The sequence below is a fragment of the Giraffa tippelskirchi genome, chromosome X, assembly GCF_054371585.1.
Source record: "Giraffa tippelskirchi isolate mGirTip1 chromosome X, T2T-mGirTip1v1.2.pri, whole genome shotgun sequence".
Lineage (NCBI taxonomy): Eukaryota > Metazoa > Chordata > Mammalia > Artiodactyla > Giraffidae > Giraffa > Giraffa tippelskirchi.
The window spans coordinates 95423380-95436785 of record NC_137289.1 but is presented as its reverse complement, the minus strand read 5'-3'; the positions used below and the strand labels follow the sequence as shown (position 1 = coordinate 95436785).

At 38.0% G+C, this 13406-nt stretch overlaps 1 protein-coding gene and 1 pseudogene across 3 annotated transcripts in view; one reads left to right on the top strand and one right to left on the bottom strand.

Annotated features, from left to right (window-relative positions):
- LOC145536998 (uncharacterized) overlaps window positions 1-12938 on the bottom strand; it is a 77654-nt gene extending 64716 nt beyond the window's left edge. Inside the window, exons 1-3 of one of the 3 annotated variants that reach the window (XM_081567381.1) lie at window positions 12816-12938; window positions 5857-6107; window positions 2463-2635 (exon numbers count right to left, since the gene is read on the bottom strand). Coding sequence is in view for 2 of the 3 variants with exons in the window: in XM_081567379.1 (XP_081423505.1) it covers window positions 5857-5928 (72 nt within the window). In the remaining variant the exon portion in view is untranslated. The remainder of the gene's footprint in view (window positions 1-2462; window positions 2636-5856; window positions 6108-12815) is intronic. The other 2 variants (XM_081567379.1, XM_081567380.1) reach the window with 2 other exon arrangements.
- On the top strand, window positions 8997-9298 carry LOC145537004 (ribosomal biogenesis factor-like; annotated as a pseudogene).
- Window positions 12939-13406: the final 468 nt, after the last annotated feature.

Here is a 13406-nt window from a genome sequence, read left to right as displayed (position 1 = left end):
AGAATCATATAGACTATGACCATTAGATCAATAGAAGAGAATAAGGTCCATAAATACACACACAATTATATATTATAATGTGTGCATATATGTGTGTAATGAAGTACTGCGTGTTAGTGGGGAAACTATAGGTTATTCAACAAATAGTGTTGGGACAAATGTGAAAGCATCTAGAAGAAAATGAAGACTGATCCCCAGCCAAGACTTTACAACAACCATCAAAATTCCAGATAGTTACAGAAGTAAAAGCAAAACCAAAGACATGAAAGCACTAAAAAGAAAATGCACAGGACTTTCCTGGTAGTCTAGTGGTTAAGATGCCCTGCTCTCGATTCAAGGGGCACGGGTTTGATCCCTGGTCAGGGAACTAAGGTCCTACATGCCACATGGCATGACCAAAAAAAAAAAAGACAGAAGAAAAAAAAAAGAAAATGCAGGATTTTTTTTTTTTTTTAAATATAGATGAGCAATAGGGAAGGCCATCTACTTATGGCACAAAACTTGGAGGACATAAAAGATTGATAAGCACAATTTTGGGAAATGCATGGAGAAAATGCCAGAATTTTTCCCTTAAAAGACAATTGAGAAGTTGAGGGAAAATATTTGGGACACACATAAAAGACAAAGAGCCACTGTCTTTAATATATAAATAGCAACAACCTAATAGAAAAATGGGCAAAGGAAATTTAAAATCAGCTTAGAGAAAATAATATAAATGGGTCTTTAAACACAATTACATGTATTCAACATCAGTCATGATACAAGACATGCAAATTAGATCTGTAGGATGAAATAAGGATTTTCATTGCAGTATTGTTTGTAATAGCAAAGGCTGGAAATATCTTGCTGTGCTTACTTGCTCAGTCATGTCTGACCCTTTGTGACCCCAAGGACTGTAGCCCGCCAGGCTCCTCTAACCATGGGGATTCTCCAGTCAAGAATACTGGAGTAAGTTACCATTTCCCTCCTCCAGGGGATCTTCCCAAGCCAGGGATCTCACTCAGGTCTCCTGCATTGCAGGCAGATTCATTACCATCTGAGCCACCAGGGAAGCCTGGAAATGTCTTAAATGTCTATTAACAGGGGGCTGGTTATATTGTGATATATCCATATAATTGAATAAGATTCAGCCTTGAAAAGAATGAGGCAACTTCTTACATCTATTGACATTTAATTATCACTAAGATTTATTAAGAAATGAGAAAAGAGAAGTTTAAAAATGGATACAGCAGTGTGTGTGTGTTTGCATGTGTGTGTCCTTGTAGCTGCCCTTGGAAAGGGTATATGGGAGATTAAGGTCAAAATTGGAGGGCATGTATTCTCTTCTTTTTCAAAAGATTTTTACAAAATATAACATTCACACAAAAATTCATGCAACATAAATATTTGGCCTAACTAATTATTCAAGGCAAACACCTACCTAATTCCCACTCTGGCCTGGAAACAGAACATTGCCAGCTCTTTGCCCAGGAGCCTCCTCATGCCTGAGGTCAAAGAGTTGGACACGACTGGACAACTGAACAACAACAACCTGATACATTAGCCAAGGATTTCTCTTGGGTATTTTCTAGAAGAGTTTCTGCATATGGTCTACACATGCTTTGATGAAGAAAGCTAAAATGTTTTCCAAAGAGACTGTACCAGTTTACACTCCCACCAGTAGCCTATGGACTGCTGATATGAGTTAATGTATCAGCAACTATATGCACTGAGATGAGTATATGAGCTACTGATACAGACCCTTATCCTTGCTAACAATTGTCATTGTCAGGCTTCTTAATTTTAGCCATTCTGGTGGAGGTGTGGTAGGATTACATTGTGGTTTCACTTTTGCATTTCCCTGATGACAAACGCGATTTGAGTACTGTACTCAGGTGTTACTAGCCATTTGGATTTCTTCACTTGTTACACACCTATTCAAATAATCCCTCTGACTGCAGGGTCATCTGCTTTTTCTTATTGTTCTACTGTTCTTTATACATCCTGGGTATAAGTCCTCTGTTGTCTGTCTCTTCTTCCACTCTGCAGCTTGTGAATTTCTTTTCAATGGAAATAAGTTATCATAAAAGTCAGGAGAGTAATTACCTTTGAAAGTAGGGGAATTCTGGAATGCTAACTATGGACATTTTCTAGACCTACATAGTGAAAAATTACAGAGCTGTACATGTCTGTTTTGTGAACTTTTCTGTACATATGTTATATTTCACAATAAAAATACTTTTTAAAAGATAGGCTGAATCTAGGACCCACTAACTCCATCCCTATGTATACAGTCAAGAGAGGGTGGACACACATACATGACGTGAACAAAAATGTTCATGGCAGCATGGTTTATAACTCATATTCTATTTTACCACAAGATTTAAAATTACCAAAAACTGATGAGAATTTGTTTTGTGGGATACCTTTCATGAACTAAAAAATGAAAAAATAACAGTGTGCTCTCAACTGTTCTTACTTACATAAAGAAATTCGTGCAGAGAAAAGTAACTTGGTTATATGTATTAAAGAGAGGTCAACAGCGAGTTCCCTGGTGGTCCAGTGGTTAAGACTCTATGCTTCCACTGCAGGGGGCATGGGTTCAATCCCTGGTCAGGGGACTCAGATCCCACATGCCCCATGGTGCAGCCAAAAACTAAATAAAAATAAAAAATAAAGAGAAGTGAATAGATAGGAAAAAGATAAGAGAATTTAGACTGTATATAGCTTTTTATATTTAAAAATTTTTATTTTTGAGCGATGTGACTATATTATCATTTAAAAATACGTTTAAAAAAGATTACTAATATAAGAGTGATAAGATACTGAACAAAAATTCTGAAAAGAAAAAGAGCTATTTAAAACAAAAACATGAGCTTCCCTGGTGGCTCAGTGGTAAAGAATTCGCCTGCCTTTGCAGGAGACATGGGTTCAATCCCTGGTCCGGGAAGATTCCACATGCCACAAAGCAACTAAGCCCATATGTCACAACTATTGAGCCTGTGTTCTAGAGCCCAGGAACTGCATTTACTGAAGCCCATACGCCCTAGAGCCCCTCCTCCACAGCAAGAGAAGCCACTGCAATGACAAGCCCGAGCACTGCAAGTAGAGAGTAGCCCCCACTCACTGCAACTAGAGAAAGCCCTTGTGAAGCAACGAAGACCCAACACAGCCTAAACAAATAAATAAATAAAATTATATATAAAAAAACATATGTATAGTTGTTATAATAATAGATGCCATCTTGGGCCTCCTCACTGACCCTGCCTAGGGCTGTACTGTGTAGTAAGTCTCCTCTCTGTCACCAAGGGCTTTGTATTGATAGTTAATAGATGTTGCTTAATGATCATTAGGTCTTGTGGCCTCTAGGCTCTATTAGTCTTTAAATAATAATGAAGACCTTCACTGAGGTATTCCCAGTGCCCATAAGACTAGTTGCCCATTCATAAATTTTGACTTAGGAATGTACTTCCTGTTTCCAAGTACATACCCCACCCAGACCCTAGGTTAACTGTGAAATTGTCTCAATCGTCTCTCAGCTGTGTAGGAGGCAGCTGTGAATGCTTCTGGTTCATCGGCCCCCTGATCCCACCCTGTGAGTAAGTTACCTATAACAATAAACTGATCCATTGATTATACGGAGTTGCCTGTCTCATTTTTCAGTCTCAAGATACCATCCCAGTATGCTAGGAACTTTTCATTCCATTTCCCAAAAATATAGAACAGCATTAATGAGAGACACAGAAGATGATTTGGGAGATAAAATTAAAAAAAAAAAAACTTTTAGAAAGGAGAGCAAAAGAGAAAGAAATGGAAATCAGTAGAGCAAAGAATTTAAAATATGGAGGATCAACAACTGAAATAAGAAGAGATTTTTGAAAAGCAGAAAAAAATGTGTGTATGAGTGGGAAAAGGACTAGACTGGAAACAGGTTTGTAAAATTCTACACAAAAATGATTTCCAACCTAGAATTCTACACTCAGCCAAAAAGATAAATTTATTATCAGGGTCAAATAAACATATTTCCATGGTATTTATTACTTTTTTATTTCTATAAATGTATTTATACAATTATATATATTACATAAATACATTTTACATGACATTTTCAGATATGCAAATCTTTGTAAAGTTCACTTGTCACGCATCCATTTTCAAGGATATACTGAAGGATGTACCCCACTCCCCCAAATTAGGGGGTAAACCAAGAAAGAGGAAGACACAGGATCTAGGAAACAGGAAGGAAAAAACAGGATTCTCAGGGAAGGGAATCTGATACAAGACAGAGGTAAAAAGGATTTCCTGATAAATGGTGAACAGAAGACACCAAAGTCATAGCTGTGTGTGAAGGTGAGAGAGCAACCAGACCAGCCTTCAGCAAGTCAACAAGGTCCAGGAGAGATTTTTTCAAAGAGAAGACACTAATAACCAGAGTTGAGATAGCACTCCCCGCTATTACTTGCTGTGTTAACTTGGGCCAGATAGTTTTTCTCTATGCCCCAGTTTCCCCTTGGAGAAGGAAATGGCAATCCACTCCAGCATTCTTGCCTAGAAAATTTCATGGACAGAGGTTGCAAAGAGTTGGATACGACTCAGCAACTAAACAACAAACAACAACACTTTCCCCTTATATAAAATGAGAATAACAATGGTACCTACTTCTCCAGATTGTAACGAAGACGAGTTAGTAGATGCAGTGTGTGTTAACAGTTCTGGGCTCATAGTAAACATGGTATGAGTATTTATAAGTAATGTCATTATGTGTGTGTCTGACTCTTTGCGACCCCATGGACTGCAGCCCACCAGGCTCCTCTGTCCATGGGATTCTCAAGGGAAGAACACTGGAGTAGGTTGCCAGTCCCTTCTCCAGGGGATCTTCTTGACTGAGGAATTGAACCTGAGTCTCTCACATTGCAGGTAGATTCTTTAACGTCTATGTCTGAATATACAGAGAGGAGATTTAAATAACTAGAAAGAATTTGGAGTTGAATTATTGATATGTATATAGTAAAGCAAAGAAATGATCAATCTATTAAAAAATAGTTAATTCCAGGGAAAAGTAAAAGTTGTGAAGAAATATAAGCATGGATACTACACGACTCAACTATAAACAGTCACAATAATAAACACTGATGACAGATCTAATCAGAACAGTGATAGGTAGAAGCAAATGTGTATATGAGTGGAGGTGTGTGGAAAAGCTATATCTCTACCTTCCATAGTGGAAAGTCGATAGATAATGTTCAAAACTAAAAAGAAATCCATTAAAAAGTTTAAGAGAGCTTGTTTCTAGGGAGCTGGAATCTGGGAGAAACAAAGCAGGGAAGAGACATTGTTTTAAGAAGACCTGGAGAACTATTTGGCACCTTTTGTCACTTATAAATAAACTAGAAACTAATTTCAAATTACAAAGTGGCTTCTGGAAGGGGAAAACATGTACACCCATGGTGGATTCATGTCAATGTATGGCAAAACAAATACAATATTGTAAAGTTAAAAAACAGATAAATAAACTAATTAAAAAAAATTACAAAGTGGCAAAAAATATTCACAGAAATATTGGGTTAACCAAAAAGTTCATTTGGGTTTTTTCCGTAACATCATACAGAAAACCCCGAACAAACTTTTTGGCCAACCCAATATATAAGAATGATAAAAGGTTATTAACCTTAGTCTTCAAAAAAAACTCTGTAAAAATCCTTACGCTAATATAAATAAATCAACAATGGACAGAAGGAAATTCACATAAATAAATCAGCAATAAAAATCCCCTGATTATGCTGCCTGATTAAAAAAAGTCATACAAATTAAAATAATGAGATATTATCTTTCATTCTGGAGAATTTCTGTCCTTGGGTGCCTCTTCCTACTCCTTACCTCACAGAATTTGTCACGTCCCCCTGTAGTCAGAGTCAGGGACGGCCCAGCAGCACTCCGACTGCCTGGCATCTTCCTGCTGGGCTTTACCCCCAGGTTCTCTTGCTGACAACTCTGCTCTTCCCAGGAACCCGAGGTCAGGTGGGCACCTGTGGACTTAACCACAGCTGCTGATGCTGGAAATGGAAGATCCTGCACGCAGCCTTCACTGTCGGGTCTGTCCCAAGGGCTAAGCAGAGATTCCAAGAAACCTGGAAAGACAGTGTTTATGTGGTCAGTTATTCTGCATTCACCCCACAAGTGCTTCTTGAAAGCACCAAAGTATTGTTCATGGCACTGGATACTGTGGAGTAGACAGTCACATCAACACCTACTCAAATCATTCATCAAAAGGGAATATGAGTGTGACCATGAGACTTAGACTAAAATTAACAAAAGCTTCATTTCTAGCTCTGTCATCCTTTAGCTATATATGAATATGAAAATGTTTCTTCAGGTTTTTTCTTCCCCAAAACAAATCAAAACTATTTATTTCAAGGGACTATGAGAATTAAATGAGTTGATGTTTTTAAGGAACTCAGCAAGAGACTGGCCCAGATAAATATTTAATTTGTATTAGCAAGTACGGTTATTACAAGGAATCATGTAATATGCAGAAGGAGGTATCTCATTTAACGTGCATATCAATCACATTATTTGTGTACTGCTGTAATTATTATTATATCACTGTATGCATATAGAACAGAGGTTTAGTGATGTTAAATTGAAGTCAGTCTACCTGGCTTCCAAGTTCACATTCTCAGTGGTATACGAGTGAACCAGTGAAGTTGCTCAGTCGTGTCTGACTATTTGCGATTCCATGGACTGTAGCCTACCAGGCTCCTCCATCCACGGAATTTTCCAGGCAAGAGTACTGGAGTGGGCTGCCATTTCCTTCTCCAGGGGATCTTCCCAACCCAGGGATCGAACCCACATCTCTTGCATTACAGGCAGATGCTTTACCGTCTGAGCTACCGAGGAAGCCCCATGGTACCTTATATGTGGGAGGCTAAAAATAAACATGGTTCTGTTATAAAATAGATGTTGAAAACATGATTATAATTTGGAAAAAAATGTTAAGTAAAGTTTCTTAAGACAGAAGATATATGCCATAAGGAAATTACTAACAGTCTGGGACTACAATTTTTAATTACCACAAGAATATCCAGGGGTAAAAACTGTTTTTCCTGTTGAGGGAACTAGGGAGGGGAAGTTGTCTCCCTGTCCAAGCTGAGGTACAACTTCATTATGATCAACTAACCCAGGCACTACAGATTTAGTCATTCTTGTTGGGAAAGGGTAAATACCACATAAAATGAGGAGGAACTTAAGAAACAAGATGAAAAAGAAACAAGAAAGTAAATGAAATAAAAAGTAAAATAAAATTAAAAATAGGTTAAATTTTAAACACGTAAAGATGATGTTATGTTAGAGAAAGAGAGAATATGCTTTCTTTTCTTATGCCTATAGAACTTTTTACAAAATTCTATCAAATAACTTGGCCACAAAAAAACCTGGTAGATGTCTGAATGTTGGGAATGGACAGGCTGCATCCTCTGATAACAGTATAAGATGCTCAATATCATTATGCCTTAGGAAATATAATCAAAATCAACAATATTCTATTCACTAGCAAATCATTTCATATACACTAGGATGGCTAAAAAAAAAGACAGTAACAAATGTTGGTGAGATGTGAATAAATTTGAACTCTCAGACACTACCGGTAATATTTTAAAATGGTGCAGCCACTCTGAAAAATAGGTTGGCAGTTCCTCAAAATGCTACCCATAGAGAGTCATCATATGACCCAGCAGTTCTACTCCTAGTATCTACCAAGAGACATGAAAACCCATGTCCACTCCAAAACTTGTACACAAATATTCACAGCAATATTATTCATAGTAGCAAAAAAGTTGAAACCACTTAAATGTTGACCAACTGCTGAACAGATAAACAAAATTTGGTGTGTGCATACAATGGAATATTATTTGGCAGTAAAAAAGAAGTACCAATATATGCTATAACATAAATGAACCTTGAAATCATTATCTTAAGGGAAAGAAGTCAGTCACAAAAGACCACACATTTTATGATTCCATATATATGAAAATGTTCAGAACAGGCAAACACATGAGACAGAAAACTGATTAGAAGTTGCCTAGGGCTGGGGATGCGGGGTGGCATGAATGATGAATGTCTGCTAATGTGTGAAAAGTTTCTTTCTGGGGTATTGAAAACGTTCTAAAATTATATTGTGGTGTTGACTAAACAATTTTGTGAATGTACTAAAAATCACTGAACCGTACGCTTTAAATTGGTGAGTTTTAAGTTATTGAATATACATAAATGTCTCTTTTATATAACTAAATAAATAAATCTGCTTTAAAAGATAAAGAAAGTGAAAGTCGCTCAGTCATGTCTGACTCTTTGTGACCATACGGACTATATGAGTCCATGGAATTCTCCAGGCCAGAATACTGGAGTGGGTAGCCTTTCCCTTCTCCAGGGGATCTCCCCAACCCAGGGATCAAACCCAGGTCTCCCACATTGCAGGCAGATTCTTTACCAGCTGAGCCGCTAGGGAAAAAGAAAAAAGAAAAAGAACACTTTCCTAAATAACCCAGGATCAAAGTCAGAAATCAATACAAAAGCTACACGATTTTTACCAGAAATCTTGGACCATACTAAAGTTGTATACAGAGTGAAATGTATATATTTTAATGGCTTTATCTTTAATTAAAAATAAATATAACGGGTGCTTTCATGCATTGGAGAAGGAAATGGCAACCCACTCCAGTATTCTTGCCTTGAGAATCCCAGGGACGGTGGAGCCTGATGGGCTGCCGTCTACGGGGTCGCACTGAGTTGGACACGACTGAAGCGACTTAGCAGCAGCAGCAGCAGCTGGAGAAGGAAATGGCAACCCACTCCAGTATTCTTGCCTGGAGAATCCCAGGGATGGAGGAGCCTGGTGGGCTGCCATCTATGGGGTCGCACAGATTCGGACACGACTGAAGTGCCTTAGCAGCAGCAGCAGCATAACAAGTGCAGATGGCCTCACCTGGAGCTTGAGCAGCTGCATGAGGGTATCAAAGACCATGGCCATGGACAAACTAAGAAGGAAGAAGTCCAGGAGTGTATTCCATAGAGCCAGCCAAAAAACTTTAAGGTAAAAAATACACCAAAACCAGTTACCACTAATTTAAAGAAGATAAATATTGTGAAAGATGAAAAATCTAATAGAGTAGAAAAATCTTCTTTAGGTATACAAAAGGAACTTGCACATTTCTCAAAAGGTTTTTATCTTTAATCTCTACAGAAACAGCTGATTTTTCAGCAGTGCCGTAAAAATGAACCAGTTAACAGTGGTGAAGCTACAAGATTAATGGCTCAGCTGTAATACACTGGTGATGTATCCAATTGCCCCCAAAGACCACCAAAGTAAATATTCTATACAAATAAATAGATAATACAAAAGAGAGATACATGTGTCTTTTTCAACCCTGGTTTCCTCAGTGTATATGAGGTGGATGAACCTAGAACCTATTATAGAGAGTGAAGTGAGTCAGAAAGAGAAAGATAAATATTGTATTCTAACACACATATACAGAATCTAGAAAAATGATTCTGAAGAATTTATTTACAGGGCAACAGTAGAGAAACAGACATAGAGAAGAGACTTAAGAACATGGGGAGAGAGGAGGAGAGGGTGAGATGTATGGAAATAGTAACATGGAAACTTACATTACCATACGTAAAACAGATAGCCAAAGGGAATTTGCTGTATGGCTCAGAAAACTCAAACATGGGCTCTGTATCAACCTACAGGGGTGGGATGGGGTGGGAGATGGGAGGGAGGTTCAAAAGGGAGGGGATATATGTATACCTATGAGAAGGCAATGGCACCCTACTCCAGTATTCTTGCCTAGAAAATCCCACGGATGGAGGAGCCTGGTAGGCTGCAATCCATGGGGTCATGAGGAGTCAGACACAACTGATCGACTTCAGTTTCACTTTTCACTTTCATGCATTGGAGAAGGAAATGGCAACCCACTCCAGTGTTCTTGCCTGGAGAATCCCAGGGACGGCGGAGCCTGGTGGGCTGCCGTCTATGGGGTCGCACAGAGTCGGACGCGACTGAAGCAACTTGGCTTGGCATGGCTGATTCATGTTGAGGTTTGACAGAAAACAACAAAATTCTGTAAAGCAATTACCCTTCAATAAAATAATAAATTAAAAAATGAACAAGAACAAAAGAGAGCTAAGTATTCACTCTAAAACATCAGAAGTAGGAAAAAAAACAAAATTAAGCAAACTCCCCAAAAGGAAAACTGTAATTAATAAAAACCTTAAATAAATCAAATGAATATAACAGGAGTTTAAAGAAAACAAAGAGCCGGTCCTTTAGAATGACCAATGTCACAGATAACTCCCTAGCAAATGAGATGAAGAGTTAAAAAACATATATATTCTCACACACACACACACACACACACACATGCACACATATACAAAGAGAGAAGACAGAATGAGAATCATTCCCAGATAAGGCAGTGTTTCAAAGTAGTTATTGTAGGATATTATGCATAACTGTATAGCAACATATTTTATATTGATGTGAAACAGGTGCTTCCCTAGCAAAATTTAAATTAACACAGTTAATACAGGAAAATGCAGATAGAAGAGAATAATGAATGTGGAAGAAACCAGGGGGAAAAATGACATAACAACAAATACAAATAGAAAGACTCAAAGTTAAAAAGAAAAGGCACAGTCCACAGACCCCAGGGCCTAAGGAACAACTGTAGTTGGGTTTCCTTTTCCTTCGCATGTATCACAAACAGGCCACTAGAGAAGCTTATAACTCAGAACCATCAATAGGCACAGACAACAAAGCTCTAAGAAAAAACTGCACCCCTTAATCAAAGGACCAAGAAAAGAGTCCTAACTGAACATATCCATCCTACTCCAGCCAAACACTAATAGAATACATATTCTCTTCAAGCACCTGTGTGACACTCTCCAGGGTCATAAAACAAACCTTAACAAATTGAAATCATACAGCTTATGTTCTCTGATTACAACAGCATCAAACTAGAAATCAGTAACAGGTAACAGGAAAGTCGCCAAACTTTGGAAATTAAACAATACATTTCTATATAATCCATGGATCAAAGAGGAAGTCTCAAGGGAAATTAAAAAGTAATGAATGAAAATGAAAATATCACAATTTGGGATGCAGATAAAGCAGTGTTGAAAGGTAAATTTATAATCCTAAATGTTTATATTAGAAAAGAATTAAGGTATTAAATCAATAAGGTAAGCTCCCACCATAAGATACTAGAAAAAGAAGAGCAAAGAAAAACCCAAAGCAATCAGAAGGAAGCAAGTAACAAATGTAAGAGCGGAAATCAATAAAATTTTGAAAATACAGAAAAATCAATTAAATTAAAAGCTGGTTTGTTGAAAAGACAATGAAATTGATAATCCTCTAGCAAGACTGACAAAGATAAAAAGAGAAGACACAAATTACCAATATCAGAAATGAAACAGGAGATATAACTATAGATTCTGTAGTCGTTGAAAGTAAGGGAATATCACACACCACTTTATGCACATAAATTCAACAACTTGGATGAAACAGTCCAATTTTCTCACAAAACATAGACTCCTACAACTTACCCACTATTAAACATGTAGATACTCTGAACAGACACTAAATAGATAACCTGAATAGTTATTTAACTACTGCAGAAATTAAAGCCATAATCAAAAGCTTCCAAAAGGAAATTTTCAGGCCCAGATGGTTTCACTGGAGAATTCTACTGAACATTAAAAGAAAAAATAGCATCTACATAATCTCTTCCAGAAAATAGAAGAGGAGAACACTTCCTAACTCATTTATTGAGATCAGTATTATCCTAATACTAAAACCAAAGACAGGACAAAAAAAGAAAACTACAGACCAATGTCTGTCACAAACTTGGACACAAAAATCCTCCAAAAAAGCATTAATTAATAATTCCTGCAATATAAAAAAAGAATTATACACCACAAGCAAGTGAAGTTTATTCCAGGAATGTAAGGCTGGTTCAATATTCAAAAATCAATAAGGGGATTCCCCCATATTAACAGGCTGAAGAAGAAAAATCATATAAATTCATACAGTATTGACAAAATTCAACGTACTTTCACGATAAAAGCAGACAGACACATAGACAAATGGAACATAACAAATAATTTAGCTGCACAAAAGTATGGCAAATTTATTTTTGACAAAGGTACAAAAGGAGTCAGTGGAGGAACTGCACTCTTTTTAACAAATGGTGCTTAAGTAATTGAACATTCAAATATATGCACCTCGATCTCAGACTCACAGCTTCATACAAAACAACTTAAATTGGATCATGGACAGCAGAAGAAGAAATGAATAAAATCATTATCACAGTGAAGACTTAAATCTCTCCTTTCTCTGTAAGAGAATAAGCAAACACAAAAGTACAAATTTTGTACAACACAATTGACAGCTAAACAATTAAATATTATTTTCGAATTATACACGGAACACTTATTAAAAATTCATCAAGGACTAGGCCATGAGTCCCCTAAGATTTCAAGAAATGAGCTTCACGCAGACATTTTTCTAACCAAAGAAAACTTAGAAGTCTAGTAAAAAAGATAAACTTTTGTAAAATGAAAGCGCACTTCTAAATAATTCATGGACCAAAAAAAAAAAAATCAACTCTTAGAAAACACTTAGAATATAATGCACCAAACCTGTGGGTCTTAGAGTGAACTTTAAGACCTTAACATTGATATGAGAAAAGAGGAAAGCCTGAAAAATAAAAAGCGAATCATCCAGCTATATCCAGACAACCGATTCCATCACTGACCAGACAGAATTTTCCAACACTTACCCTCCCCGGGTCTCCTTTACCTTCACACCGCTCCGACACAGAGAACCGGGATCCTCTTCAAAACAACTATTAAACCGAGACTGAAAACTGCAGCCGCTTCCGGTCACCACCCCTAGCACCGCCTCTTCTCGGGGTTTGGGTGGGAGGTTCACACGAAGGGGCGTGGCTCTGCACAGGCGCAAAAAAACGTTCGAAGCCACAGTCAACCAACAGTCAACATGGCGATGTTACGGAGTCGATGTTTTGGGGCATTGAATGCCCCTTGGCAGCGTTGTCAGACGGGGAACGTGGCCGCGCCCGAGTTGCGCTTACCCGTGGGGTACGCCATGTTGGAAGAGTGTCCATTCCGTACAGAGGATGAGGCAGCTTCTACTCACATTGCGGAGCGGTGGCCCTGTCTCGCAGGTGGTGGGGAGCAAGAATGGGGGCGTTTCTCTGGGCGGGCTTCTTGGAGAAAGGGTCTTTGGCTCTGAACTCTATGGATCTGTGTAATGATGTTCGGAGAAGCTGAGAGGCCTCTGGAAAGACACAGAGATGCCAGTGGCTGTTATTGCCAGTGGCTGTTATCTCCTGGCAGATAACAGGATGAGA